Genomic DNA, 27,966 nt, shown 5'->3' with positions numbered 1-27,966 from the left:
AGTTCGGATGTATTTGGCCGCACATTGCTTAATTTGGACAAATCTCGGAGGTTGGCAAGTGCCGCAAGAGAGCAAAAAAGGCACCAGCATACAACCGAAATCAATTGGTGGATTCCGCATCGCCATAGTCATCGGCGGCAACCGTACATGTATGGCAGCAATGCCGGAACGCTTCGTGCCTATTTGTGCCTTTAAAGCCTTTACTCATGCGTTTACTGCCGCACATGATACAGTGTAGGCCATGTGCCTTCATAACTGCGTAGTCAACACCCATGATAGCATCGATAGCCACCACGATTTTGTCCACAGCGGTTGCGGCAAACAGTAGTTTCGTTTTGACTTGGTATGCGTGTCAGCCGCGTGCGTTCATAACTATGTATAGTCGCCGTCCACGATTGCATCGATAATGACCGCGTCTTTGTCAGCAGTGGTTGCAGCAAACAGTATCATTTTGACTCTGTGTGCATGTAGGCCGCGTGCCTTCAGAACTGCAAGGTCGCCGCCGTCCATGACCGCGTTGATAGCGGCTGCGGTTTCATCTGCAGAAGTTGCGGCAGACAGTAGTTTCGTTTTGACTCGGTGCAGAGTTGTCGAGGATGAAGAGCACCAGCTACATGGCAATGGACGGACGCTCTGTTGGTGACCAGCTCACTTGAGAAAAAATAATCGGGATGTGAGTGCGGTAGTTCAAAGTGTGTCTCAGATGAAGGTGCATGCCGCGGCCGCGTTGCAAAGGAAGTCACGAGGCAGTCACGAGATGATGAGAATTGCAGCTTCCGCACTGCTTTTGTGCAAAACAGTATCGGGATTTGCAAATTCATTGAGTAAACAAAAGCTTGTTGACATACTAAGCATTTGTTAATTGTTTTCTTGATACCCTCGATAATTTGACATTCGGTCAATTTGAACACTTTTTTCACTCGAATGAAATCTGAATTAACGAGGTTTTACTAGCCCTAGTTTTTAACTATGCCATGCCCAATCTGCGGATACTCAGTCTGTGCCTATAAAGGGGCCTTGAACCACCCCTTGGGCTTGTTGAAATAGCATAGTCCGCGGGTAACATTCGTTGCTGTGAACATCTAAGCCAAGTTTTGCAGTTGTACGTGGTGCGTGGAGCTCGCAAGTGTAGAGCAAAGTCACCTTTCTCTCAAATGCACTTTTTTCAAAGAGAAACCTGCTCCTCACTCTCTTCTGGACGGTTTATTTCGTAATAAAGCGCATTCCCATACAGGGCTGCTATTGGTAGCTGAGGTGCCGCCATGAGTCCACTAGCTAAGTGCACTGCAGCTTGCTGAGGACAACCACGTTTGGCTTACGTTTACCGCATCGTAGGCACCAAAATCAGAAGTTGTGGGGTCTACGTTAACATACAAACTGAAATTTGAACTGCGCACCACGGCAACGTTTCGAAGGCGGAGCATTGTGGCCACCCCTTACTCTGCCGTAGCCTTCGCAGTGCAACGCATTGAAGAAGGAACGGGAGCACAGTGGAAGCGGTGTTTTATTGCCAATACAGTAAAAGCTCGTTAATTCGAATTTCGCGGGGACGCCCAATGAGTTCGAATTAAACCGAAGTTCGAACTAACGAAATTCATTGAAAAAACAGCAGGAATTGAGACCGCCGGGTTATTGGAAAATCACTCAAAATATTTACTTGCGAAAATAATCCGTGATCACTGTCTGTTTCTCTTCTTTGAATGCGATCGCTATAGCCTTGTTTTCCAACGCACGAACGTGGCAGAAAGCATCCTCTGCGTCTTCCTCGAAGCTGAAGAATAGACGCGCGACACGCATAGCCTCCATTAGTTCCAAAGCTGAGGGCCGCGTGGGTGCATCATCCTCTTCGTCATCCGCACCTACATCGACGACGAGCGCTTTTCCACCAGTCACCTGCGCGATGATATCATCGTCGGTGATTGTGCCGCAGACCGCTGCACAGCGATCTGCATCGACGTAGTCGTCGAAGGTAACAGTCCTCCAGCGCATCCCGCAATCCGGCAGGAATGACCACGGCCTCGCGCTCGTCGGGCTCGCAAGCTGTGCCCTCATTGGTCACACAAAAGCCACTGTGGCGGAAGCAATTGGCAACAGTTGTTGCCGTGACCTGATCCCAGGAACGCACCAACATATGCAAGGCCGTGAGCAGCGTCACATCGTAGCGACACGGCACCGAACGACTTCGTAGCTCTGACATACACGAGGCCTAGCGACTGAATGTGCGGCACACAAAGGACACGGAGACCACGCAGACACGTTCGGCACGAACCACCACACGATGCGAAGAGCGAGCGCAATGACGACACTGACGCCGCTGCGCTCGCGCCATCTATCGTTGAGCCTTGAAAGCTTGCGGCGGCAGTATAAAATACCACCACGCAGCGGCGCGCAGTTCGAATTATCGATAGAGGAGCCGATGCATGCGTGAACTAACGAGTTGGTTAACCCATAGACACCTATATATTGTGGCCGGACCATGACCATCAGTTCGAATTAACCCGAAAGTTCGAATTAATGAGGTGCGAATTAACGAGCTTTCACTGTAACTCCATTTCTGCTGAATGCATTGAAGTATTTTTTGCGGAAAAGCATTTCTGAAATAGCCAATTTTCACTAGCCCTGTCTTGCGCTAGCTGATTCCAACTTGCGCCTGCAAATTTCCTGACTTCATCACCCCACCTAGTTTTCTACCGTCCTTGACTGCGCTTCCTTTCTCTTGGTATCCATTCCGTAACTCTAATGGTGCACTGGTTATCCATCCTACGCATTACATGGCCTGCCATCTAAAAGTGTAAAATGCCAAAAGTGGTTCAGGGCCCCTTTAATGGCACTCATGGGAAATATAATCAAGAAAACTGCAAGCTATAAGGACAGCCAGGAAAATAAAGAATGGGGCTGCTTTTTAACCACTATCTGTGCCATGGACGAGCTGGGTTTGTCCATGTGTTTCAGGTAAAAGCAGCTAAGCACGAGTTCAGCTAGAAACTACGTTAACGTATAAACTAGCTTTGTCGTAACAATGATGTAAGGCCAGAATAAATAAATTTGCATTATATTTTTTCATCAGTGCAGTTTAGTACTTTACAAATTTTTTAAGTGTCAAGGAAACATAGAGGCAAGCTCTGTCTAGCTGTCCAAAGCAACTATGAAAGTCAGTTAAGGTAGCTAGTTCTGTGGTGCCTGAGGAGCCTAAAAATGATCCAGGCACTCTGACTCGGATTTTAATTGTTTAAAGAGGCCCTGAACCACTTTTTATGGAACTGGACAAAGGGATTTGAAATTAAAATAGTCTCTTTCAGAAATACTTTGCCGCAAAAAGTACTTCAGTGCGTTCAGTAGAAGCAGATTGCATGGCAATCAACCACAGCCTTCGCAATGCTCCCCCTCCTTCTTCAATGCCTTGCACTGCAAAGACTACGGCGGGGCGTGCTTACAACGCTCCTCCTACTGACCGCACCGTGGCACGAAGTTCAAATTTGATTTTGGATGTTTACGTAGGCATATGTAACCTACTTGCGATTTTGGCGCCTACGATGCACCAGACGTTAGCCAAACGTAGCCAAATGCAGTTGTCCTCAGTGAGCCGCAGTGCGCTTAGCCAGTGGACTCGTCGTGGCACCCCGCAGCGGCCGCAGTATCTATGCTACGTAACAGACCACAGATACATCCAACTGTAGTGCATATTCGCAGCGTTTGCTTTGTGCACAACAGGGCTTCAGTGCGTGCTCACGCTAAAATGCCTCCGTCTGACCATGCTACGTGGCTTTGTCCTTCACCAGCTTGACCGACAGATAGTAGCCACATCCAACTCGCACATTTTGAAGCGCTATCAATTAGTCTGCCAAAGCGTCTAACCAGGAGCGCCCAGGAGTGAGCGTGCGTGTGGTCTGACCTTAAGTTTGCGTAGTTCGAGGCTAGTAGAGCGTCAAAACTAGTCGAAATTAGTGAGACCCAACGTCTGCAACACCGTTAAGCTGGGTAGCCAAAGTTTAATTCCTACGTGGGCGGCACGGCCAAGCGTGAGCAGACTGTGTCAGCTTCTTCCAGAAGTACGTAATTATTATCGAAATTCAAAAGCACATTTTCGCTTCCTCCAGCCAGTTCATTGAACTTTGTCAATAAATAGACACAGTAACAATAGGAAGAAGCCCACTGGTTCAAACACCCTTCTTGATTGACGTCAGCTATTGGCCAATAGCAGCCACATATCGGAATCCACTTTGTTACAAAATAAAGCGCCCAGAAGAGAGTAAGGAGCAGGCTTCTGTTGAAAAGTGAGCGTTTGCGAGAAAGGTGACTCCGTGCTCTGCTTGCGAGCTCCACACATCATGCACGATTGCAAAACTTGGCTGAGATATTCACAGCAGCGCATGCTATCCAGGGACCATGTTTTCTCACGAAGCCTGAGGTGAGGGGTGCTTCAGGATTAGCGTAACACACGTGGTGAGCACACTGTGGCAACGTCAGCCCAGTGCTACTGTTGCAAGACATCGAAAGGCCAACTGCAATGAAATTTAGGACTGCATAGATAGCCTAGTTTCAGATAGGGTAGACATAGAGCAGCCTGTATGCAAAATTTCGCGTATTATGTGGCTGCATCAGGAAAAGGTAGTAAAGATTGACACTTCCAATACCAAAACTGAATGAAGAAACACTGCAGTTACTGCTCACTGGAAATGATGTGACCCAGAATCTTCAGAACCAGCACTGCTCCTCCGTATGGCAGCACCTGTAGCATGCTGAAAATCTCTGGAGGCTTTGGTATGCAACTTGCCTTAGATCTGCTAACCACCAGATGCACAGATTGTCTACTAAGGTGCTACTGAAAGGCTGTTAATAAGGGAACTTCATAATCATCAGCTGCAGTTAATAAGGAAACTGGAAACTAGACAATTACCACCCGGAAGTTTTGCTAAGGTTGTTTCTATACATATATCATCATCAGCCTATCTTTTTTTTTTATCTACTGCAGGACGAAGGCCTCTCCCAAATTGTGCCCGCAAATTTCCTAATTTTATCACCCCACCTAGTTTTCTGCCATTCTCGACTGCACTTTCCTTCCCTTGGCACGCATTCTGTAACTCTAATGGTCCACCGGTTATCTACCCTATGCATTGCATGGCCTGCCCAGCTTCATTTTTTTCTCTTAGAGGGGCCCCGAACCATTCCTGGGGCTTGGTGAAATAACATAGTCCGCGGGTAGCATGCGTTGTTGTGAACATCTCAGCCAAGTTCTGCTGTTGTACGCAGTCCGTGGAGCTCGCAAGCGGAGCACGAAGTCACCTTTCTCTCAAACGGTCTCGTTTCAAAAACCCCATGATCCTCGCTCTTTTTTGTGTGCTTTATTTCGTAATAAAGCACACTCCAATACACTGCTGCTATTGGTCGCTGCGGTCGGCTACACCGCGGCTGCCACGAGGTGCCGCCACGAGTCCAGTGGCTAAGCTCACTGCGGCTCACAAGCTAGTGTTTGGCTTATGTTAAGCGCTTCGTAGGCACCAAAATCGGAAGTCCAAATGAAACTTGAACTGCCCGCCACGGTGATGTCTCTGAGCGTTGTGGCCCCGCCCCACTCCGCCACAGCCTTCGCAGTGCAAGGCATTGAAAGAGGTAGGGGAGCACAACGGAGGCCGTGTTTGATTGCCAATAACTCCGCTTCTGCTGAACGCATTGAAATACTTTTTGTGGCAAAGTGATTCTGAAATAGCCTATTTTCACTTCAAATGTCTTTCTCCACTTCGATAAAAGCTGTTCAGGGTCCCTTTAATGCCAACTCAAATATCGGCTGTCCTCGTTTGCTTGCAGATCCACACCCCTCTCTTCCTGTCTTGTAACATTATGCCTAACATTTTTCGCTCCATTGCTCTTTGCGTGGTCCTTAACTTGTTCTCAAGCTTCTTTTCTAGCCTCCAAGTTTTTGCCCCATATGTTAGCACCCGTTGAATGCAATGACTGTACATTTTTCTTTCAACGGCAGTGGTAAGTTCCCAGTCAGAATTTGGTAATGCATGCCATATGCACTCCAACCCATTTTCATTCTTCTGTAAATTTCCTTCTCGTGATCAGGATCCCCTGCGAGTAAATGACCTAGATAAACATACTCCTGTACAAACTCTAAAGACTGACTGGTAACCCTGAATCCTTGTTCCCTTGCCAGGCTATTGAACATTGTCTTTGTCTTCTGGATAATGTCATCTCCAAACCGAAGGTTGCTGAGATATTCGCCGTTGATCCTCACTCCTAGTCTTTCCCAGTCTAAGAGCTTGAATACTACTTCTAAGCATGCAGTGAATAGCATTGGAGAGATTGTGTCTTCTTGCCTGACCCCTTTCTTGATAGGTAAGTTTCTACTTTTCTTGTGGTGAACCAAGATGGCTGTGGAATATCTGTACATATTTGCCAAGATATTCACGTATGCCTCCTGTACTCCCTGATTACGCAATTGCCTCTATGACTGCTGGTATCTCTGCTGACTCAAATGCCTTTTCATAATCTATGAAAGCCATATAGAGAGGCTTATTGTACATGGATTGATGACATGGATGTGACCCATTGTAGAATACTCCTTCCTGAAGCCAGCCTGTTCTCTTGGATGATTGAAGTCAAGTGTTGCCCTGACTCTATTGGAAATTATCTTGGTGAATATTTTGTACAATACTGAAAGCAAGCTAATGGGCCTATAATTCTTACATTTTTTAATGTCTCCCTTCTTCTGGATTAGTATAGTTGCAGCATATATGCTACCCGTTTATAGCCAATTTTGCCAAAGTGCAATTGACTTATCACTCATTCCTGAAAACTAATAATTTGTACCTTGTTCATTTTTCTAGAACAATGTATAAACCAGAAGCTCGCTGATTACATATTCATGCATGTCCATAGTCTTGATTTTACGAATAAGTGTTAAAAAATGTTTTTGTTTCACATACTTGCCGTTGAATATTTATTTTTCGCTGTTAGAATTGTTCGAGACTCCTTAACAATTTTGTTGGGTTACGGAGAGTGCCCAATATACATTGTTGTGTTCGAGGATGTCTAAGATAAACTTAAAAAAAAAACTGTTTCAGTTTGCCTTTAAGCGGGCTGTGAGTGGAGTTCCTGGGAGGGAGCCTGTAACTGTGCAGCTTGAACACGGTGCCGTGCAGATTATTACCTGATGGACGGTGCGTCCGTGCTGCCGGTGCTGGCCTTGGATCTGCAGCAGGGTGATGAGCTGGCCGACCTGTGCGCTGCTCCTGGGGGCAAGCTGCTGGCAGCCCTCTGCACGGGACTCCTCGGTACGACGATGCCCGCGGTTGGACAGCTTGCACTGCAGCGCAAGGTGCAGGCATGACACAAACACACAGAGCAGCACATCAATTGTAGAAGCTCAGTGATAGGATTACAGCGGATACGAACTCGTAAAATATTCAATGCAAAGTGGATGGCATATCGTGTTGAAAGTTTCTGGTATTTAATGCTACGGGTTGGCTGGTTCCTACAGTGCTCTCAACTAGGATCACAATGATGTGGAGTTCGTTCTAGATCATAGCTAGAGAATGCAGGGCTGGGCCAAGAAGGAATGTGCTAGCGGATAAACAGGCATGCACCCGCCACTACAACTGCAGCAGACATCGCCAACGGAAGCTGAAGCAGCCGCGAGACCAAAACTTGGCCAGATATTGGTTGAAGGCGTAAGCACCTCAGAGGGCTCTCAGCTCTCCGAGGTTCTCTGACAGAAACAGGCAAATGTGTTTCAAGTAGGGGTGTGCGAATACCGAGTAGTAGGTTTCAAATCAAACCAAGACAAAGGAAGCCAAGTAATCAATCAAATACTTAAAAAATGTTCACAAAATTTAACGCTTATAAATTTTCTGCAAGAAAATTCAGTGCTGCACACGCTCGGGAGTCTCCTAGCATAGTATAACAAGAATGTATCAAGCTGTCAGTGACATAGGCACATAGAAATCAAGATATACGGTACAGTCAACTCCTATCAAAGGGAACACCAAATTAGTATGCCAGTACCGATTACAGCTCAGTTCTAGTACGTATATGGAGGTCTGTAAAATATTTTTTTATCAATAAGATATCTGTTGAATAGAATGAAGTGCTTTTTTTGCTCTGAAACTAATGAATTAATGACGTTCTGTTGCACTGGGGACTCATTCTGCGACGATCCACTTCGGCGATACTATCGCCTTGGCCATGCCTTGGCCATCAGGCATGCACTGATTGGCTGGTTGAGCAAAATCGGATGACGTAGTGCTGAACTAGCCAAACAGCTCATATGATTTTGCTCAACCGACCAATCTGTGCACGCCTGATGGCCAAGGCGATAGTATTGCCGAATTGAATCGTCGCAGAATGCATCCCCTAAATACCAATGAGGTTCTCAGTTTAATGGTGAGTCTGTGTTTTGTGGCAATCTTTTATTTATTACGTAAAAAGTATTGCTTTCCTGCCTTTCTCCAATATATGGAGGGGTATCCCAACTTTACAGGAGGGGGGTTATTGTAAGGCCAATCTGTGCGACAGATGAAAGGACCACGCATCACGTGACTCGATCACCGCTCCGCGCAGAGCCTTTGCCGACAGCAAAGACCAGGTGCCGTCCGCACCGTTTCATTGTTAGGTTCAGAGTGATTTGCCACCTATCAAAAATTCTGAAATCTGCAGGGTCATGGTAACTGCGCGCGACGCTCGCTCCCCCCTCCTCCTGTCACATCTCCTCCTCCATCCGCCTTCCACGCAAATGCATGCAACCGGCTGTGACACTTATGTGCCCGCTGTACGAGTTAACACAAAGCTTGTCTTGTGACTGGTTGCTCAAAGCTAAAAAGAGAAAAAAAAAGAACAAGATTGGTGTGCTTCGTGGTTCGCAGACGCACATTGGGCGTTTTGTTCCCCCCTCTTTCCCAATGCCGGCGGACGTGTGTCGCAAAGGTGGTGGCCGTGAACAACTTTGTTGTCAATCCGTGCACTTGGTTTCATTTGCAAAGCGGTTTGTCGGCTTTCCGATTGTCGCACGGCTGATGTGAATAGATCCGCGTCGATTTGGCACCGAACTATAACTTTGGTCGGCGACACCTAATGTTCTGATTAAGCCTAATGGCCTAGGCAGTGTGGCCGTGACGAAAATTCGCCGGAAGCCGCCGCGAAATGCTTGCTTCTAGTAAGTTTATACAGGTGGCTCATCATGTGATCGGTCCCGAGGTCACGCATGCGAGTTAGATTGAAGCGGCATGAAGATCATCGCCGCGTATCCAACACGATCTACGTGCCTATTGGTGACTAATCGGCTTGTTCTTCGCACATGCTATCGCACTTTACAAAATATGTGTCGCTTTTGTTGCTGTTCCCTCTGTCTGTGTCGCGTTATCATTTCGATTGGTGCTGCCGAGTGTTTACACTGACAAACCTTGTACTGACAGAGGCGGCCCCAGCTGGCACGATGCCGTTCTACGAATTGCGGTGTTCGGGTGCCTTGTGTACGATTCCAGCCTCTGGCCGACGTCGGGAAGCGCTCGCAGTGACGAAGTCCAGCGCTGCGTCAAATGAGGCAGCCCGTCCAGTGGCGCGCTTGGCGCTCCTTTTCCGCCGAAAACAAAGTGAAACATGCACTTCGGCAGCGTCACGCACGAGGGCCTCCACGGTGCAGACGACACATGGCATTGAGTGGGTCTCTACCTCGAATATATCTAATACAGTCAAACCCGCGTATATCGAACCTACATATAGCGAATTATTGTGTAGGTCGAACAGCTGTAAAATCCCCTTGAAAGTCCGATGCGAATGTATAGGGCTGGTGCACGCGTATATAGAACGCCCAATCACCAGCACATTCAATATATATTGAACACGGCACCACGCCGAAGACCTCGAAGTGCACTTCTTTGTGCACTTTGAGGTCTGGCACCTGGAGATGGAAAAGAGAATGTGCAGTCAGTTGAGCCGTGTGGGTCGTGTGTGCAGTCCGTTGAGCCCCGTCGAGCCGTTCAGCTAGCCTGCGTGCTACCTCAAATTCCTTCGTTCCGATTATCATGGCGTCGTGGTGTGGGTTGAGTGCCTATTCGTGAGTTCAATTGCCGCAAGCGATGGCCGCTGCAGGTGTAAAGAAAAGTATCAACTTGGACTTTGCAATGAAGTTGAAAGTGATCCGGCAATTTTTTGCAGGGAAATAAATTGTGCTTGCTTTTTTTTTTTTTTTAGAGTTGCATGCAGTAACTTAGCGGCCCTCGGACGCACCAATCGGTAAGCCGCCGTTTGCCTCAGGGCCTATTATTTTATATATCAAACTTTTTGTGATCCCCTTCAGAATCAATATATCCGTGTTCGACTGTAGTAGATATTCGACTCGTGAATAGTATTATTCGAGTGTTCACTATTCGATTTGATTCGCACACTCTTAGTTTCAAGCGCTAGATTACAAACCAAATGTAAAGCATGTAACCAGCCGAATATACCATAAGACTCTCTCTCTCCCTCACATTTACAGACAAATCTACAAGCCACAGTCGCCAGCAGCATGCCAATGTGGCTGCAGCAGTTTTGGTTTGTCATTGCTGCGAGGTGCCATGCTTCGACATGTAATGTAGTTGGCCGTTGCTGCTGTGGCACTTGACTGTGCCACGGCTTACTACACTTGTGGACAACTTTCTGTGGCAATGAGGGGAAAGTTGTAGGGGCAGAGCTTCTACATGTGTTACTTAGGGAAGTTTTCCAGCAGCTTTTGACAGTGCTTTAAGTAGCAAATCCTGTTTCTATTTTGGTCAAAAGCAGTGCAGAAGCTGCAATCTCGTCATCTCATGGCTAAATAGCGCTCGCCGCAGTGAAGGACTCCCAACTTCCTTCACAGCACAGCCCCGGCGTGCGTCCTTATCTGAGACACGCTTTTCACCACACATACATCCCGATTATATTTCCGCAAGTGAACTGGTTGCCAACAGAGATCGTCCGTCTGTCGCAATGTAGCCAGTGCTCTTCATCCTCGACAGCTTTGCACCGAGTCAAAACGAAAGTACTGTTTGCCGCTACCGCTGCGGACGAAACTTCGGCCATTATCAATGCAATCGTGGACGGTGACATTACGGTTCTATAGGCACCCAGCCAACGCATGCACCGAGTCAAACCGAAACTACAGTTTGATGCAACGCCTGCGGCCGAAACCACAATCGCTATCGAGGCAATAATAAACTTCCCAACCATTCAGGTACACCGAGTGGTGTGATGTGATGTGATATCACTACCTGTAAAAACAAAAACGAAGGAAGAGGCAAAATATTTGTCAAAGACTAAACAAGCTTGAAGAAACTTCTGTGGAAAACTGCCTCAAAGTACAGTGAAATCTCGATGGAAAGAACTTCACGGGACTATGGTAAATTGTTCGTTATTCTGAAAGATCGTTATATAGTGAAAGGCCCAAGATTAGCCATTCCACTCATCAACCCATCAGTTGTCGCCATGTGAGCTATCCCCTAAAATGTTGCTGTTGGCTCTCACCACCACCACGCACCACCAAAGTACCGTACATATAGCAAGAGTGGCGCGCTCAAAAGAGATGCCGACGCCAAGAAAACCACTGACAAAGCAGAAGCTCCATGTTGCCTCCATTGTGCAATGTTTCTTTTTTTTTTTTCACATTCCTTGCTGTGGACACTGCAGCTGCTCGAGGTGGATGCCTGAACTATTCCAAAACGGCACCGCAGGAAGAAGCGTGAATGAAGGACGAGAGGTGCCTCCGTTGCTAGACGACACTTGATGTGAGTGGTGCATGCTCTCTCAAAACCTGATGCATCGTCGCCTGCGCAATAGAAAAAGAAAAAGTTTCCTCACACCCTCCAGCATTTTTCTCTTCCAATGCCATCTCAGGTTTTCAGAAACCATGCACAGCGGCATCCGCTTTGTGTGTCTTGTCGTCTGCTGGCCTACGTTCCGGCTGCCGTGAAGGATACACAGAAATCGCAAATGTACCTCAAGGCCAGTGTTTTAACTGAGCTGTATTAAAGTTAGCCTTAATATGCTGTCATTGCCAGTGGAAATTTGTTCCACGCTGCCTGGCTGCTAGCATGAAATGCCATGGTGTCATCTGGTGAGCAAAACTCAAAACACTGTGGCTCTAGGTTGCGTCCGAGTCATAACCGCATCAAAACAAACAGTTGATCTCAATAACGACAAGGCAACGCCGATACTTCGTCCTCAGCTTGAGATGAGACAAAGCAATGGCTAGTTTTACCATTTCTTTTTTGCTGTCACGGCACAGAGCAAGTTGCAAGAGCAAATTAAGGTCGAAGCTGGCAGACTGGTTGCTGCCATGTTTTTGCGCAATCTCGCTGTCCTTGGCGAAGGTCGCCACACAGACTTTCGGGCGACAAGCGAAATTTTCTGGCTGGCCAAAAACCAGCTAAGCGATAAGCGACAGCAATGGATTGCCCTCCGCGACGGCAAAACCTTTCGCCTCTTTCCGTCGTTCGAAATACGCGTGCATGTGATTGCAGCTTTACTGATCCAGCGCAGCTTCCATGTGTGACAGTTTCACATTTGCCCGAATGCAAGGAGAAAAACAATGAAAATGCAGCCAAACCTTGTCATAATGAAATAATGTATCCCACGAAGTAAATGCAATACCCCTTGAGATCCCCATAGAGATCCATAGTTGAGTACATGCAGTAATGGATATATCAAAGTAATGGTTATAACAAAGTACAGTAAAACCTCGATAATTCGAAGGTCGCCGGACCACGAAAATTATTCGAATTAAGCGGATTTTCGAATTAACCGAAATGAATAAAAAAAAAGAAAACAAGCAAGAACTTGCCGCAAAAAGAAATCGCCTTTATTTTCCATGTCCGAGAAAAATTACTCAATGTAATCCCCGATGCGAGATTACTTGGCGCGCTGGTTCGCCGCTCCTAGTGCCATGCTCTCCAGCTGGCTCAAAAAACGTAGCATACAAATATCAGCCGCACTGCACTCGACAAAGTTGCGGACGATGTTCACGGAATCGATAACTGCCGCGAAAGCGGGCGTGGTGGTGCTTGACTCCAAAAATTTGGACTTGCTGGACATTCCGGACTTCAAAAATGCACCGTCAGGGTTCCCATTGAGTTCATGCATTTTCGCACCCAATTTTTCGGACGAATTGAGACCCCAAAGTCGATTTTGCGGACTAAATCGACCCGCGCTACCCAGTCTTGGAGGCCGCCATGTTGGATTTTTCACTGGCTTGGATTCCAGTGGCTCGCTGTATAGCCTCCAAGATTGGAACGCGCGCTATTAATAGCGAGCTCGCGCAATCCTCCCGTCTCGGAGGCCATGCCCGCTCTTCCTTGGCTGACAAAACGCTCCAGAGTACTGCTCTTTTAATTCTTTGTCCACCAAGACTTCACTGACGTATTTCCGTCACGGAAATACGTCATAGAACATAATACAAAGAAAGAAACCAGAAGAAAAAGTTCCACAAACATGCAAAATTTGGAAATCGAACCCACGACCTCTCGGTCCGCGACGATAGATCGCCGAGCGTTTAACCCATTGCGCCACAAACGCATTTGCAGAGATCTACACAGACGCGCCTTATATATCTAACACTCCTCCGTCTACCCGCGCTCTTGCTCGGGGCGGTGCCGCCGCCTGCGAGCAGAAAAGAGAAGTACCGCATTATGACACTAACGCGCACCGACAGTGAACGCTTCGGTGGTCTCAGCACTACGACGCCTCGATGCCAGCATTCGAAGGGACGCTGGCATCAAGAAGCACTACCAACGCCACCTAGGTGGCGTTCACCGTACTCAGCACAGCGGAGCGTGGCCTCCGCAATTAGCTCTGAAAATGTTTCTGAAGTTGATCGCGGAGGCTGCAATTACGACGCGCTGTACGCGTTTTTTCTTAGTATATCCGCTCAGCACTATCGTTGTAACCATTTATTGTGGGATGTTTTTTTTTATTGCGACAGCAATTATATGGACGCTTCAAGCGGATTTTGGCGTCGCCGCCCTGAGGTTCCATACAAAGTCCAAGGGCGATAAAATCATCGCCGCGCGCCCGCCGTATGTGCGAGTGACAGCGCGCCGGGGACGCGCGCTTTCATGGAGAGCGAACGCACGGCGGAGCGTAAAGGCGACTTCCTCCCTCGTGCGAAAGGCCGTGGGGGTATGGGAGGGAGGGGGGGGGGGGGGGGCGACTTCTACTCTTCTAACTGCGTACTTAGCGCCGGAGCGGTTTCTCGCGCGCACCGTATCTTGAAAGCGATCTCCAGACGGCTCTGACCTTTTGTATGCGCTGTGCTCTCTCGCCGCTCAATTTCCGTTGAAGCGATAGACCGCACGAACCTTCGCTCGCTGCGGCGGCCGCGCTCGTTCCTGCGCGCTTACACCACGCTTGTTAATTCAGTGAGTCTTTTTTTTTCTCTCAAGTTTCGGTTGCTATTTTGAACGTGGCGTGTACACTGAGCAGGTGTCTCGGAGACCCATGTCTCAGTGATCGGCGCTACTTCCTGTACCTTCGCGAGAGCTAAGTGGTGCGAAGCTCGTTTCTTGGATCTCCATGGCGAACTCCGTTGGCGGAGATCGCCAACGCGGTGACGTTCGTGTCGACTGTACACGGAGACGACGTCATTGCTGCGCAAATCCAAGCAAGTCATCCCCTCCAAGCGTAGTATGAGGCAGGGCATTATTAGAGATTTTTCTTAAGCTGTACTAATAACTTTCTTTTTTTCGGCCGAACGAGTTTTCCGGACTATTTTTCAGTCCCCACGAGCTCGGAAAATCGGTTGGCGACTGTATGGAGCGCCCTAACCTAACCGCCGCACGTTGCTACTAGCCGGAAACTTCGAATTATCCGAATAGAGCCGCGCGGGCCATTCAAATTATCCGGTAGAATTTGCATTGAGAATGACGGGACCGCTCAAATTCTTCAAATTAACCGAGTTCGAATTATCGAGGTTTTACTGTACAGTGAAGCCTCTATATAATGAACTTGGTAAAATCAACAATTTGCTTCGTTATACCGAAACTTTGTTATAATAAAAGTCGACCTTTCATGCAAGTAACTACACTCGCCGATGGATTTTTCTCGCTGCAAGATTTTCTGAATGATTGGGCAATCAGAAAAAGCAAACTTGAACGAGAAAAGAAAAAAAAATTGTTAAATTTGAGAATTGGCAATGAAAGGTACGGTTTCATTTCATGTCAATGGTATCATAACATCGGCGGTACAAAGCGAAGCCAGCCACACTTTTGCGTCCACTGTGCCCCCGTAGCTGATACAGCAGTGGGACGACCCTATGGTGAAAAGCGCTAGCAGCCAAAAGTGAATGCTTCGTCTGCCTCTCGCTTCAACGCGTCACCGAAACTCGAGATTACGCAACCTCCGGTACTAAGCACGAGGGAAGGCAGCACACACGATGCCATGCCATCTCAGCACGGCCACTTTTTGCACATGCAGCAGATTACCTATAAAACAGGGCACACGCTCAGCCCACTCTCAGCCATGTGCCAACTCTCCCCCCACTTCCTCCCCCCCCTCCTTTCCCATTGCTTGTACAGGAAGATGGTAGTCATCAAGCCACCATCCTTCTCGGCTCGCCCTTGCAGACTTTCACTTGCACCCAATGCATGCAGCGCACGGAGTGCGATAGGCTCCTATTGCACTTGGACTTAATACTGAACATGACGCTGCTTCGCTTTGGCAGTCACTCTTGGTCACGTGGTGCAAGATTTGAGAGGTGTGTTTGCAAGCAGCTGCTTGTAATTCAACCATTTAATCATCTGCGTCTGAGGAAGTTTCCTTTTATTGCCTCGATATTCCTTTGCGGCGGTAGAGAAACCTTGTGATATTGAAACCGTGTATAAACACACTTTGTTATATTGAAATTCTGAATAAGTGGTGTTCTATGGACAAGAAGTTATAAAAAGTTAAATACTTCATTATATTGTCACGTAGTAGTGACGGTGAAGAAAACATTCGTAAAACTGTGAATGATAAAACTGATTCTTTATTGGGCAAACCTGTGCCCACAAAAGCAAGTTACACTTGAAGCACAATGATCGCGGCAAAACACATCGGCTTTTATACATGAGTAATCGAAGGTTCCAGAGTAATCCTTGGTGCTTGCGTGTCTTCCAGAAAGTACTAGACAATTCACGTTGCTCATACAATCAGATTACATAAGCGTTGGTGACAACAGACAACGGATAGAAGCATCGATAACGTTCGAGAAACTTCCGATACATGCAGGCGCGTCCTGCGCCTAGCGATGACGTTTAACATTTGTTAGCCAGTGAAAAGCGGTTGCCGGGGAAAGATAAACAAGTACACGTGTCAATACAGTGGAATCTCGATGATACGATCATGGCTAATACGAATTTCCGGATGATACAAATTTTTCTGCGGTCCCGGCCGAGCCCCATTACTTTGCAACATGCTAGAAAACGGTTGTTACGAATAGATTTTCGACCCGCGTCGGTTGATACGAATAAACACCGCCCCACCGACGGCTGAGAAAGAGAACAGCGTGCAGTCACGCACTTTCCCCCTTTCTCTTTTGGTGCAGAGGCCGCGACTGGGCGCGAAGAGTTTGAAGCGGTGGCGCTTTTGTTGCTTTTGTGCTTTTCCTCCTTTTCCGCGTGCCATCGGACGGAGTGGCTGCCGTGCTTCGGGCCACGTTCTTTGTGGTTGCGCCATTTTTACTAGTCGCAGCGAGCTATGTCTACCGAGATACGATCTCGGCTGATTCGCGCGGCCGTACGCCGAGGCGCGGGAGCCTCCGTCGACGCGTCTTCCGTCGGCTGCGTTATCGGTGCCGATGGTACAGGGCGATTGTCGGTTTCGCTGCTGGAGTTACACGGTACAAGATAGCGCGGCACGTAATCCACCATGCAAGGTTGCGCTTGTTCACTCGGGTGCTGCTCCGCTTCACCCACTAATCGCCGTATTTTTCTTGCCGTAGGAGGCTTGCGCTTCCGTATTCGGAAGGCGTGCTTCGTCCAAAGTTTATTCGCCAACGAGCGACGATCCATCACTAACCTGGGAGCTCTCAGTAATCCGAATTCTGTGTGTCAAGTGAAGACGCGGCGTGGTTTACGAACAGACAACTGCGGTTGCCATCTTGCCCCTGCCACAGCAGCAACCAATGGAGAGACGCCTTTCAGCACGGCAGCCAATCAGAGGCCCGCTTTCATCGGAGGGCCCGTGTGACTACCTATCGCAGACCCGCGCTTCTTTTGTGTTTGTCTGTTTGTTACAAGATGGCGACGACAGAAGAATTGAGAAGCGGAACGGCGAAACTTCGAGCTTTCGAACGATAACAAGATGGCGGCGCTCGGTGGCGGGAAATACGAGATATGGCTCCGTGAACTGCAGTGATTTTGCGCGATTTAAAGCTGTTTTCTCGCTCTGCGCACGGATGAATTAAACTTTTTCGGACACTTTTAGTGTGTTTTCAGCCAAACCATTTTGATACAACATGGATTAGGCGTTGCAGATACCCAAACGCGGTTTTCAAAAATAGATTTTTCTTGCGATTTTCACGATCTGATCCCCGCGTCCCCCCTTAATTTAGATAGATTTAATTGTGTTTGGATGATACGAATTTCGGCTAATACGAATATTTTTCGTGACTCCGTGAGATTCGTATCATCGACATTACACTGTATTGAGAATTTCGTTATAGTATTCAAGTTTGTTATATCGAGGTTTAACTGTAATTCTGGCTCCCCCTTCCACTTCGTTGTAACGAGGTTGTACTGCAAGTCAAATTTAACACTGGGGGCGTTATTTTCTCCTATTATCTTGCCCTTGTAAATAAAATGTTTGTTTTCTCTGCCGCCGAAAATTGTCTGCGAGTGTAGTGGCTGTGTCGTGTGGCAAGGCCAACTAGCCAGCCTGAATGTTTGGCACACTATTTGCTCTCATCGCAAGCAGCACCAACACTGCCGTGGGAATAGCAGTGCTTGTCAAACGTGGCAAACATTGAGCCATCGAAGCTTCCACACTGTTGCATCAGCACAAATCCATTAGTTGAGGCCAGGCTTGCCAGCTGTTAGGGCCGATGCAGCCACTTCAGCAGTGATGAACATTGGCGCACAACAGCCAAGGCTATGTTCACAAAGGTCATTCTGAAGTGCATGGTATAGCATACAAAAATATTTGTACATGACTGCACCTCGGCGTTTTAGGCATCGCCCATTGAGCCACTTAGTCTTTTTGGACATGATCTGTATGCATTGTGTTTTGGATATTGTAGTCATGAACAAAATTGCTTCCATTCACATTTTAACCCTACACCTGAATATGGCTTGCTGACTGGCAGCAGCAGCGTTTTCCATCCTGTCAGCATTGTCATCACATTTTGGCAGCAAGTTAGCACGGCCAGAACTATGAAGAGACAGTCAGCCTTGTCACACCTGTTAAACCTGTCATGCCAACCTCTAACTTACACCAGGCTGCTGCCATTCCAGCCATCAGTTGAGTGTTTTTCAGGTTTTAAACAACCAGCTTAAGGCGAGATGCTCCTCAGAAACATTTCTTTTTAAATAATGATGCTGGGCGAATGAAAATTCTACCACGTATAGAGTTTGATCTCTTCATTTGAAATCTACTTTTACTTTTAGGATATCTCAATGCTTTCATGTCCTAATTGCCATGCATAAGTGAGAAGCAGTGCATGTTTGTGCAGCTGCTGGACTTACCAGTTAGCATGACAGATCAGTGCAAAATTATTTTTCTTATCCCTAACACTCCACTGAGTGCTAATAAGCAAGATAATGTGATTCCTTTTACAGGCAACATTTTAAGAGAATTTCGTATCTGGTGCTTCATTTCAGTGGCTGGTGCCCGAGTACATTAAAAATTTTCATCCTTAAAAAAAATAAAGTGATTGCATTAAATCCTAGATAAGTGCATTCTACATATCCTAAAAATTACGCCCATCAAATGTGGTCTTGATTGGACCACAATAAGTACATAAAATGTTGTACACAAATGCCTTGTTTTGCCCAAAATATGAAGTTGAGAAAAATGTGATTGAAAGTTATGAACTTGAGAAAAATGCGATTGAAAGTTATAAAAGTTGTTTGCTTCTGTTAATTATTATTATTACTTTCCGGGGAGATTGTGATGCGGCAAAGCTAACCTTGGAGAGAAAAAGCTTAGGCCTACCACCTTGCACGAGCCCAATGGCATGCGACACCGCGGTTTGACGCATCGCGCGCTTGAAAATGTGTGATATCTGTGCCTTTTCTTGCCTCCTCGAGTTCTTTAACCAAGTTTATTATACTTTTCCCTATCATTTCTAGCTCTGATTTCTTCATATGTGAAATAGGAGAGATCAATGTTGCTGAAACAACTAAAAACACAAAACCTATTTCTTTAATGAAAATTGCCGTTTTTTGACCCACCTCTCCCCTTAAGATTCATTGTGACAGATACAGTCTGTCTACGCTCGTTACAATGGATCCGTGTACAACAGACTTTCGGATACAACGGACCATATTTTAACATTAGTTTGCTCTACCTATTTTAGTAATGCAACGAAGTTCGCTTTTAACGGACCGCGCTACAACTGACCATCGACTACAGCGGACAATATTAGCAGCAATTTTTTTTATCGGGCGTAGAGCATACTTTTGCCATGTGGACACGCGCGCTTTCTGACTGCAGCGTTTTGACAGCGACTTTCGGCGGTCATCAAGCAAGATGTGGTCATGTTTACCTGTGCACGCATGACACCGTGCTTGTTCATTTATTTCATAAGCGAATGTTTACAGCTTTATAGGGCCGTTAAAGCTACTATCCTTACTTCGTATAACTGTCTACTAATCTGCTATCGCAATCGATGCTTCGCCTTTTGGGCAAAACTGCAACATTATTTTTTTTTTACTTTGGACGTTTGTTGCTCACTCTTGCAATAACGTTGTTAGACATCGCAACCAAAGTTTCAGAAGTGAGGCGTTTCGGATATTATGAACTTTGGATAAAACGGACATTTCTTGCCGGATTATGAGGGTTCATTGTAACGAGAATAGACTGTATATCGCTTGCACAATACAGGTGAACGAGAAATAAACACACCAAGCATTTATTCAACTACAGATTGCGCTCTGACACGCTTAGCTATTTTTTCTTTCCGTGCACAATCTGAGAGTGGAATGTGTTGGCTCAAGAGTTTGTTGACTGTATGTCTGTTAAACATTTGAACCTTGATTTTGTGGTGGCAAAATTTGCTTCTGTGTTGTGGCTTTTGACTTTAACAAGGTGCTGATAGAGTGTCGCTATGGCATCATGAAGACGACGCTCGCAGGGGTGCTTTCAGAGGACGTGGAAGCGGTACTCCCTGACCTCTTTTACAATGCTTCAACACAGCGAGAGTAATCTCTGCTGCTTCAAAATGTGTTACACGCATTACTATAGCAGTGCATTTTTCAGCTCTCATAAGGTACGTTTCTTATGCGCGTTGTCAGACCGACCGAGTGGCGTTTATGCCACACGGCTTCAGAAGTGCTTTAGAAAACACTGAAAAGGACAAGAAGCTTGCACTGAACCTGAAAAAGCAGCCACACAGGCCATGCCACTGAGCAGTTTGGCCTAGGAGATGACACAGCGTGCACTTTAGCACTCTATTAAGAGATTATGCCTATCCAGTGCACATCTTGGAGTCTATGTGAGGCAAAGCTTTCGTGAAGTGGTTAATTAAATGCTAACAAACTGTTTATCTTTTGCGATTCATTTTGCAGCACAACAAATGCTTGCCTGCCCAGCAAGTCAGATAGATGTGGGAACCCCCACCATGCAACCCACGTCATCCACACAACCACAAATCGACACCGTCTCCGAGATCGGCTCACTTTTTAACGCGCCATCTCCGGGATCAGCACATTAACTATTGCACTATCTCCGTGGTACCTACCCTTTTTTAATCAGTAAGAAGCCAATGAGCAGATGTACCAAACCACGAGAAAGAAGGCGTAGAAAGCTCATTAAAGGAATTATGTTCTTGAAGGTGCACACTTGTTGCAGTGAGCATATTTAGGTACTGTTTTTTTTTCTTTCATTGCGTAATTCCTTAGATATAAAACAGAGCCAGCGACCGGCACATCTGCAGGGGTAGTACAGATGGGGCTACATGAAAATCGATTCGTTTCAGGAGTACTGTCCAGTTTGTAAGCTATTCAGCAGGACAGCAGCGGCTGTGGTCAGCTAAGTCCAGGAGGGTTTGCAAAGGAAGCTTCGCTTTAAAATGCGTGCAACATGCTTCACTTCCAAACCATAGAACCGCATACAGGCTACACTGGCACCACCAGAACTTTTTTGGCATCTGTGCCACTAAGAATGCATGTGTGAAACGTAGCCCTCGTCTTTTCTCTCTCTCACACAGGCAGTGCAGTGGCGTGCGATGCGTCGTCGTCCCGTGTGAAACATCTGCGTGAGTGCCTCCAGAGCTACCTGCCAGAGAAGCAGCTGCACAAGGTCTCTGTGCTGCGTCGCAACCTGCTTTCACCGGGCTCTCTGGGCCAGCAGTTTGACAAGGTGCGCCACATATGCTGCTGGTTATAACGGTGGGCGTCAGGCAGTGAGCCTAGCTATGAAGTAACTCTAGTTGTTTGCAGTGCATTGCAAAGGATCGCTCAACAAATGGTAGAACAAAAAAAAGAAGATATGTATTACGTTAATAGACGGAAAGGCAGCTAAAAGCATATAGATTTTGTTTATGCTTTTTCTTTTCTGCTCATCCTTCAGCTGATTTACATGTTTGTACATGTATAAATTTCCTTCTTTCTTAGCTCCAGCCTGCAAGTGTAATGGTTGCCTGTAAGCATTGCAGCACTGTGTCGTTTTCTTCTTGCAGTCTTTTGGAGTTGGACACTTTCAAGCTGTTGTGTGCATCTGGTCCACATTAGAGAGCTAACTGGTGCAGCTGATATTCTGGTTGGGGTTAGAAAATGAAAGAAAATGACGAATCGGGCTAGTTGGTTGATGTTAATAATTCAGACAGATCTCGAAGCGCACACACAAAAGGAAAATTGGAAAAAAGCAGACAGGACAGCGCTTCACTCACTCGTTTGCATATCTCTTTTGCAGGTAGACTCATTACTAGGAGTGTGCGAATACTCAAATATGGTAAACACTCATTAACTCAAACTCTGATATCTCGAAATATCAGTGAAGTCCAAATTTTTTTTCTGGCCATGTTGTCAACACGTGTTTGTTCTTCATCACTAATCCTGAAAAATGTTTGTGCCCTAGTTCGGACATCTCAAAATCTCGTATTCGAAAATACCAGTGAACAGGTGATGGGGCAGCGTCGGCAGTGTTGCTTGCACTCGCTTTTTATCCAGCAGAAGCTATATAGAAGAACCAGACGCCATACAGGGCCACGCTCCCTCCATCTCGCTTATGTGTCCCCCTTCTTTCTGTTGATCAGCCCTCGCACAAACTTGCTTCGTTGCTTGCTGGCCGCCATTTTGTTTGGCTTCTCACAGCAGCGGTGAGCTGGTAGCCGAAGGCTTTTCTTTTTTGTTTCCCCTCTTGTGATTGGCAATTTCGACCAGGCATGACCAGCCTACGTGCTGTGCCCAGAAGAAGCCAGGGGTAGTATTTTCAGGTGATCACTTTTGGGGATAGTTTCACTTTTGTGAGGCTCGGCACTGGATGTGCTGTAGCATACAGCCGACAGTGCTCTTGGCACTGTGTGAAGCTAGCGAGCTTGGCAGCGCCAAGTAGTAGTCTATATGGTGTTGGTAGAGCGTTAATAATGCTGGCCATATATATACATGACGCATCTAGTGCCGAGTCATGCGAAACCTCATGGAAGGGAAGCTCTCTTTTGAAAGTGATTGCCAGAGAATACCACCCCAGCGTGTGAGCCCATATTGAGATTGCAGTGAGACTGCAGCTTAATAAGGATGCTCGCTTCTTATTTGCGCAACAGTGAGGCGTGAATGCCACATCATTCTTTGGCATTTGATAAAAAAAGCGTTGCAAATGCGCTCTTTCACGGGTCAGTTTCTGTTTTGAATGTGAAATTGTCCGGAATTCATTATGATGCAGAAAGCATCAGCATTTTCGATGTCTAGAACTGGTTATGCTCGTACTATGACTGGCTTCAAGTATTGTATTAGGGCCAATCATCTTGACTCGGTGTCAAGCACGCTGTCTTGGTACAGTGCCTGTAACGCCAACATGTGTGATTGCCGATACATGCGAAGGTGACTCAGAAGATTATTAGTGGCATCTTGTAAAGGCTCCATGTGGTGTATGCATGGCCAGTGGGCTTCTATCTTTAATGGTTTCACTTATCTAGTAATTTTTTTCGGTTTTTGCAGCTTTGTGTCAATGGGGGTTTACTGTACTACGAATATGAATGGAATAGTGAATGTTCCAGTAATTCTATTGACAAATAAAATATCTACATTTGTTTTGTTTTTTTCAATACAGTTAAACCTGGATATAGCGAAATTGACAAATTCCTGAAAAACTTCGTTATAAAGAGGATTTCGTTATGTGCACGTTCGGCACGAAATTTCGAAAAAGAAATGCTTACCGTATTTACTCGATTGCTAACGCGCCCTCGATTGTAACGCGCACCCATTTTCTGTTTTCGTCGAAGCACTCATCCTTGGAATGTTACACCGGATACTGGATGCATGGACGCGTGTCGTTTCGCCCAAGCGCAAGGTGTCGGAAACAAAGAGCGTGTGACACGACAGCATCGTATAGTGGCACCTAGTGTCAGGTTAGTGAAGTAAAGCGCAGAGACTTGCGCAGTAACCAAAGAGTGGCGCTGCGAGCGCGTTAAGAGTTTTTTTTTTTTTTTTTTTTTTCCTTCAGCAACATCAACTTGAAAAAGAGACTGCCGTCTTGGCAGGCTAGGCCAGCTTCAGCAAGCGGCGGGATCAGGTTTGAATGAAGGCAGGGGGAAAGGTCACGCCCGCGGTGGCAAGATTGCTGGTCAAGGGATGCAGGCCTCGCGCATGCTCGCACGCACGCACTTGTGCGATTGCTCTCGCCTCGCAGTCGCCGTGAATTCGAGCGCGCCACGCACGACGCCGCCGCTTCGCATTCCGTCGTGGTGGAGAAGGTGCTTCTGGTTGCTGCTCGCACAAAAATGACAAAATTTGAGCCGGAATCTCTAGGTTGTCGGCGGGGAAAATTCGTTATTTCGAAGGGGTCTCCTGCTGCAACTTCGTTACGTAGAGGTCTCAAATACGTGTGCTTCTATGGAGTAGCGGTGGGGAATAGAAAAAAGAATTCGTTATATGGAGGTTTGTTATAAGCAGGTTTAACCGCATTCAGTATATTTGGTGAAAGAGCTGGCCATGGTCGATGCCTTGACATACACAGCATTCCCAAGGACACACGATCGCTGTCGGTACAAGATCCATCCAAGTAGATGGTGCCTAGTGAGGTCCTTATATTTACTACCGTTTATTTTTATTTTTTGGCCCTTGTCTAAGGGGAAGCTTAAGTGCGGGAGGCTCTACACTCGTGCACAAGTTTCCGTGGCAGTGAAGGGAAAGCTGCGGGGTTATAACTTCTGCAAGTGCATTGCAGTGCCAAGTATTCCAGCAGTATTCAACAATGCTTTTGGTTTCTCAGAACAGATACTTCTGAATCACGTGTGACAGTCTCACATTTGCCCAAATAGAAAAGAAGATTAAAGCCGGAAAATAAGTCAAATTTAACATTGAGTGGTAAATTTTCTCATTTTGCTGCTGTAAATAAGATGAGTGTTTTCTCTTCCCCAGCTTAAACTAATAATGCATGTGAGAATGTGGGACTTATTTCAGGAGTGCCCTTACTTGTGCACACTTTGCATTCATAGCTTCTTCTTTCTGTGCCATCTTCATTGCCGCAGAAAGTTGTCCAGGAGTATATCTCAATACATGGGAACAGCAAAATTCTTTTTCTCGGCAACCACCCCACGGTTTTGGATGAAGTTGTTGAATCTAAATAGAAAGGCTCAAATCCAGTGAATGTAGGAAGCGCTTTTTTTTTAATTTCCTTTAATTTAAGCTGTCAAAGAAAATTCATGAATATTGTAAAACTTCTGAAAATCAACTATCAAGTTTGTAACTGTGTAACTCAGCAATAAAAAATATCGCAATTCTGTAAGCTGCGCCTTGTGATACGTTTAAAGCAGACAAAATTGATGTATTATACGCTGCTCTAAAATATAGCACTAATTTGGGAGTAGAAGTTTAGAAAAACCGTCATAAACATTGTAACAGTTTCACACAAGCTGAAAATTAATATAGCAAGTTTGTCCACTCGAGATGCTCTAACAGATGCAGTTTACAAAACTGCTATTGTGAAGTCCAACGCAATACGTCGAGCAAGTTGGCACCAAATGAACAAGCGTAAACAATGCGGCCAACGTAAACAGCGCTCTGCGAACTGAAGGGTGAATGGCCTGGCGATGGCGGGGACGCTGCAACGAGAGGCTCAGCTTATGGAACAGCCAGACCACTTGCCACACACCGTACTTGTGCATTCCTTCAGCTTGATGCATAATCGCCCAAGGGGCAGAGCGTGTCTGAACACGGAAAAGGTGTTCGCCATCCGACAACTTCCAAGGCTGCGGGGGTCACCACCCCCCAAATGACAGCGTTTACTTTAGCACAATGCAAAAGCAGAATCCCAGAACTGTGCGCCGGTGGTGTTCGACTGTTTGTACCAACAAGGGGTCCCAAGTGTGAAACTGAAAACCCTGTGTGCGGCCACTTATTATGAATCAGTGTGAGAACAACACAGCAGTTCTCACACTGCGGAAGAAGGTGGGAGTGACCTACAAGTACCAATGATTGTTGCAGTCGTGCCGTGGGAGAGATTGTTTCTGCGTCTGAGGCCTATAAGCAACTCCTGGGAAAGACTGCTGCTGAATTCCAGCCCAATAGACAATTTCTGGGAAAGGAGAACTGTCAGTTGATTGGACGCTACTGTGCTCTATAGTATGAAATTATATTTAAAGAGAGGATCCAACTTTTGTGGGGGGAATGGGGAGAGAATAAAGAGCCCGCCAATTTCCACTGCTTGTCTGGAGAAGTCTTCTAATTGAAGGAGAGCGGCAGAACAGAAGCAGTATTTTGTGAATAGGAATCTGGGAGTGTAAATTGAATTACGCATAACACCACCTGAAGACATTCGCATCAACGTAGCTGCGATATTAGCTGTTCTTGGTGCAGAGTTCCACATTTGGGGGGAGGGGGGGGGGGGGGTTGCGCTTCTATTTTTTTCAACTTGCTGATTTTCATTAATTTTTTTTAATTGGCAGCCCTTAATGAGAACCCTGCTTCCTATATTTGCTAGAATTTAACTTCCTCTTTGAAATGCAACAAATTTCATTCATATAGGTCCAGCGTTTGCCACATCGAAGCATTTCTGCATTTTACATGTGTTTGAATTGGGAAGTCTGACTTGGCCCCAAGCTAAAGCTTCCTCTTAAGTAGTGCTGATACAGCCACGAACATATAACGACTTGCCCAAGTTGGTGTTTTTCTAGGCACTTCTGTTTTGACATAAGTGACATGTGTTGCAAGCCACTTTGCTGGACGACCCATGCTGTCGTCTGTACGAAAAGTCCTAGCACTGGTCATTTACTGTTGCGCAGATCCTGCTTGACGTTCCGTGCACCAATGACCGTCTGTCCGTGGCCGAGGACGACAACAACTGGTTCAGCCAAAAGCGGCAGCACGAACGGCTCGAGCTGCCCCAACAGCAGATGGATATGCTGTGCCAGGCACTGCCCCTGCTGCGCCCTGGTGGCAGCCTGGTGTACTCCACGTGCTCCCTGTCGCCAATTCAGAACGATGGTGTGGTGCACATGGCACTGCAACAGCTCCAGCGCACCAGTTTGGCCCAGTACGTTGTCGTCGACCTGTCCGAGGCATTCGCCCCGCTACCCTTTCGCTTCTTCGAGGGCTGCCGCTACGGGCAGCTGGCACTGCCATACCTGCCCAACAATGTGGGACCGATGTATGTGGCACGCATCGAGCGCATACACTAATAACTCCTTGGATAACCCTGTATAGAGTGACATTCTGGGCAAGCATCCACCAACTGAGGCTGTGGCGGTGACCTGAGATGGTGCTGAACACAGTTTCATTGATGTAGAGGCCAACTAGTCTTTTTATTGGTCAGTGACACACAGGCCTTGTTCTGAATGTGATGTGGTGGAGTGCATTGTGGTCTGCACACACATGTGCAGTTAGCTCTTAAAACTTCAGCTTTTCATTTCCATTTCAGTAGGGAGGAATGCATCTAGCTCCTTGAAAATATACAGGCCTTAGTCTGGAGAACGGTAGATTCGTGGTTCAGTGCACTCGAGAACTGCAGTGCTTTACGTATGCCAGAGGCATGTCTGTCTGGATGCATTCTGTACCAACGTGTCTGAAGCACAGGTATTCTTTAAGACTTTTAAAAGCAGCAAGGCCAGTGCTTGTTATTGCTGCTGGTAGCTGCCAGCATTAATGAACTACTGACACTTATTTTCCAAGTTGTAGCAATTCTATTTTACACTTCTCTCACGTAAGAGAATCACAGTTGGCCAGTATGAATGTTGGAAAATGCTTGTTTATAAAGCATTTTAATACTTAATCCCTTCTATGCCACGCTATTAGTATTCCAATTTCTGACCAAAATGGGCAAGATGTTTTTCAGAACCCCAGTTGCCAATGTGTTTTACTTCCTCTGCCACAATAAACTTGCTCCTGCTTGCATTGCCACACAAATATTGTGCTGCCATCTACCAGTAGCACGACAAAGCACTGGCACGATACGAGCTTGTTCATGGTATTGCTGGTACCGTTCACAAGCTCAGCTCGCCCTGGCCATTTTTCCCAGAAACACATGGACAAACTCAGCTTGTCCACGGCATAGAAGGGGTTACCGTATTTCCGGTGTACAAGTCGCATTTTTTTTTTTTTTGAATTTTTCTTCGGTGCATCTTATAGAACAGTGTGACTTATGTACAGCTTTTTTTCTCTCTCTCTT

At 46.6% G+C, this 27,966-nt stretch overlaps 1 protein-coding gene across 1 annotated transcript in view; it reads left to right on the top strand.

Annotated features, from left to right (window-relative positions):
• LOC119461807 (5-methylcytosine rRNA methyltransferase NSUN4-like) overlaps nucleotides 1-27,966 on the top strand; it is a 42,764-nt gene extending 14,798 nt beyond the window's left edge. Inside the window, exons 4-6 of the mRNA XM_037723182.2 lie at nucleotides 7,146-7,277; nucleotides 21,353-21,504; nucleotides 26,585-27,966. Of these exons, the coding sequence (XP_037579110.1) occupies nucleotides 7,146-7,277; nucleotides 21,353-21,504; nucleotides 26,585-26,980 (680 nt within the window). The 3' untranslated portion in view covers nucleotides 26,981-27,966. The remainder of the gene's footprint in view (nucleotides 1-7,145; nucleotides 7,278-21,352; nucleotides 21,505-26,584) is intronic.

The sequence above is a fragment of the Dermacentor silvarum genome, chromosome 8, assembly GCF_013339745.2.
Source record: "Dermacentor silvarum isolate Dsil-2018 chromosome 8, BIME_Dsil_1.4, whole genome shotgun sequence".
NCBI lineage: Eukaryota > Metazoa > Arthropoda > Arachnida > Ixodida > Ixodidae > Dermacentor > Dermacentor silvarum.
This window is presented reverse-complemented; position numbering and strand designations above follow the sequence as displayed.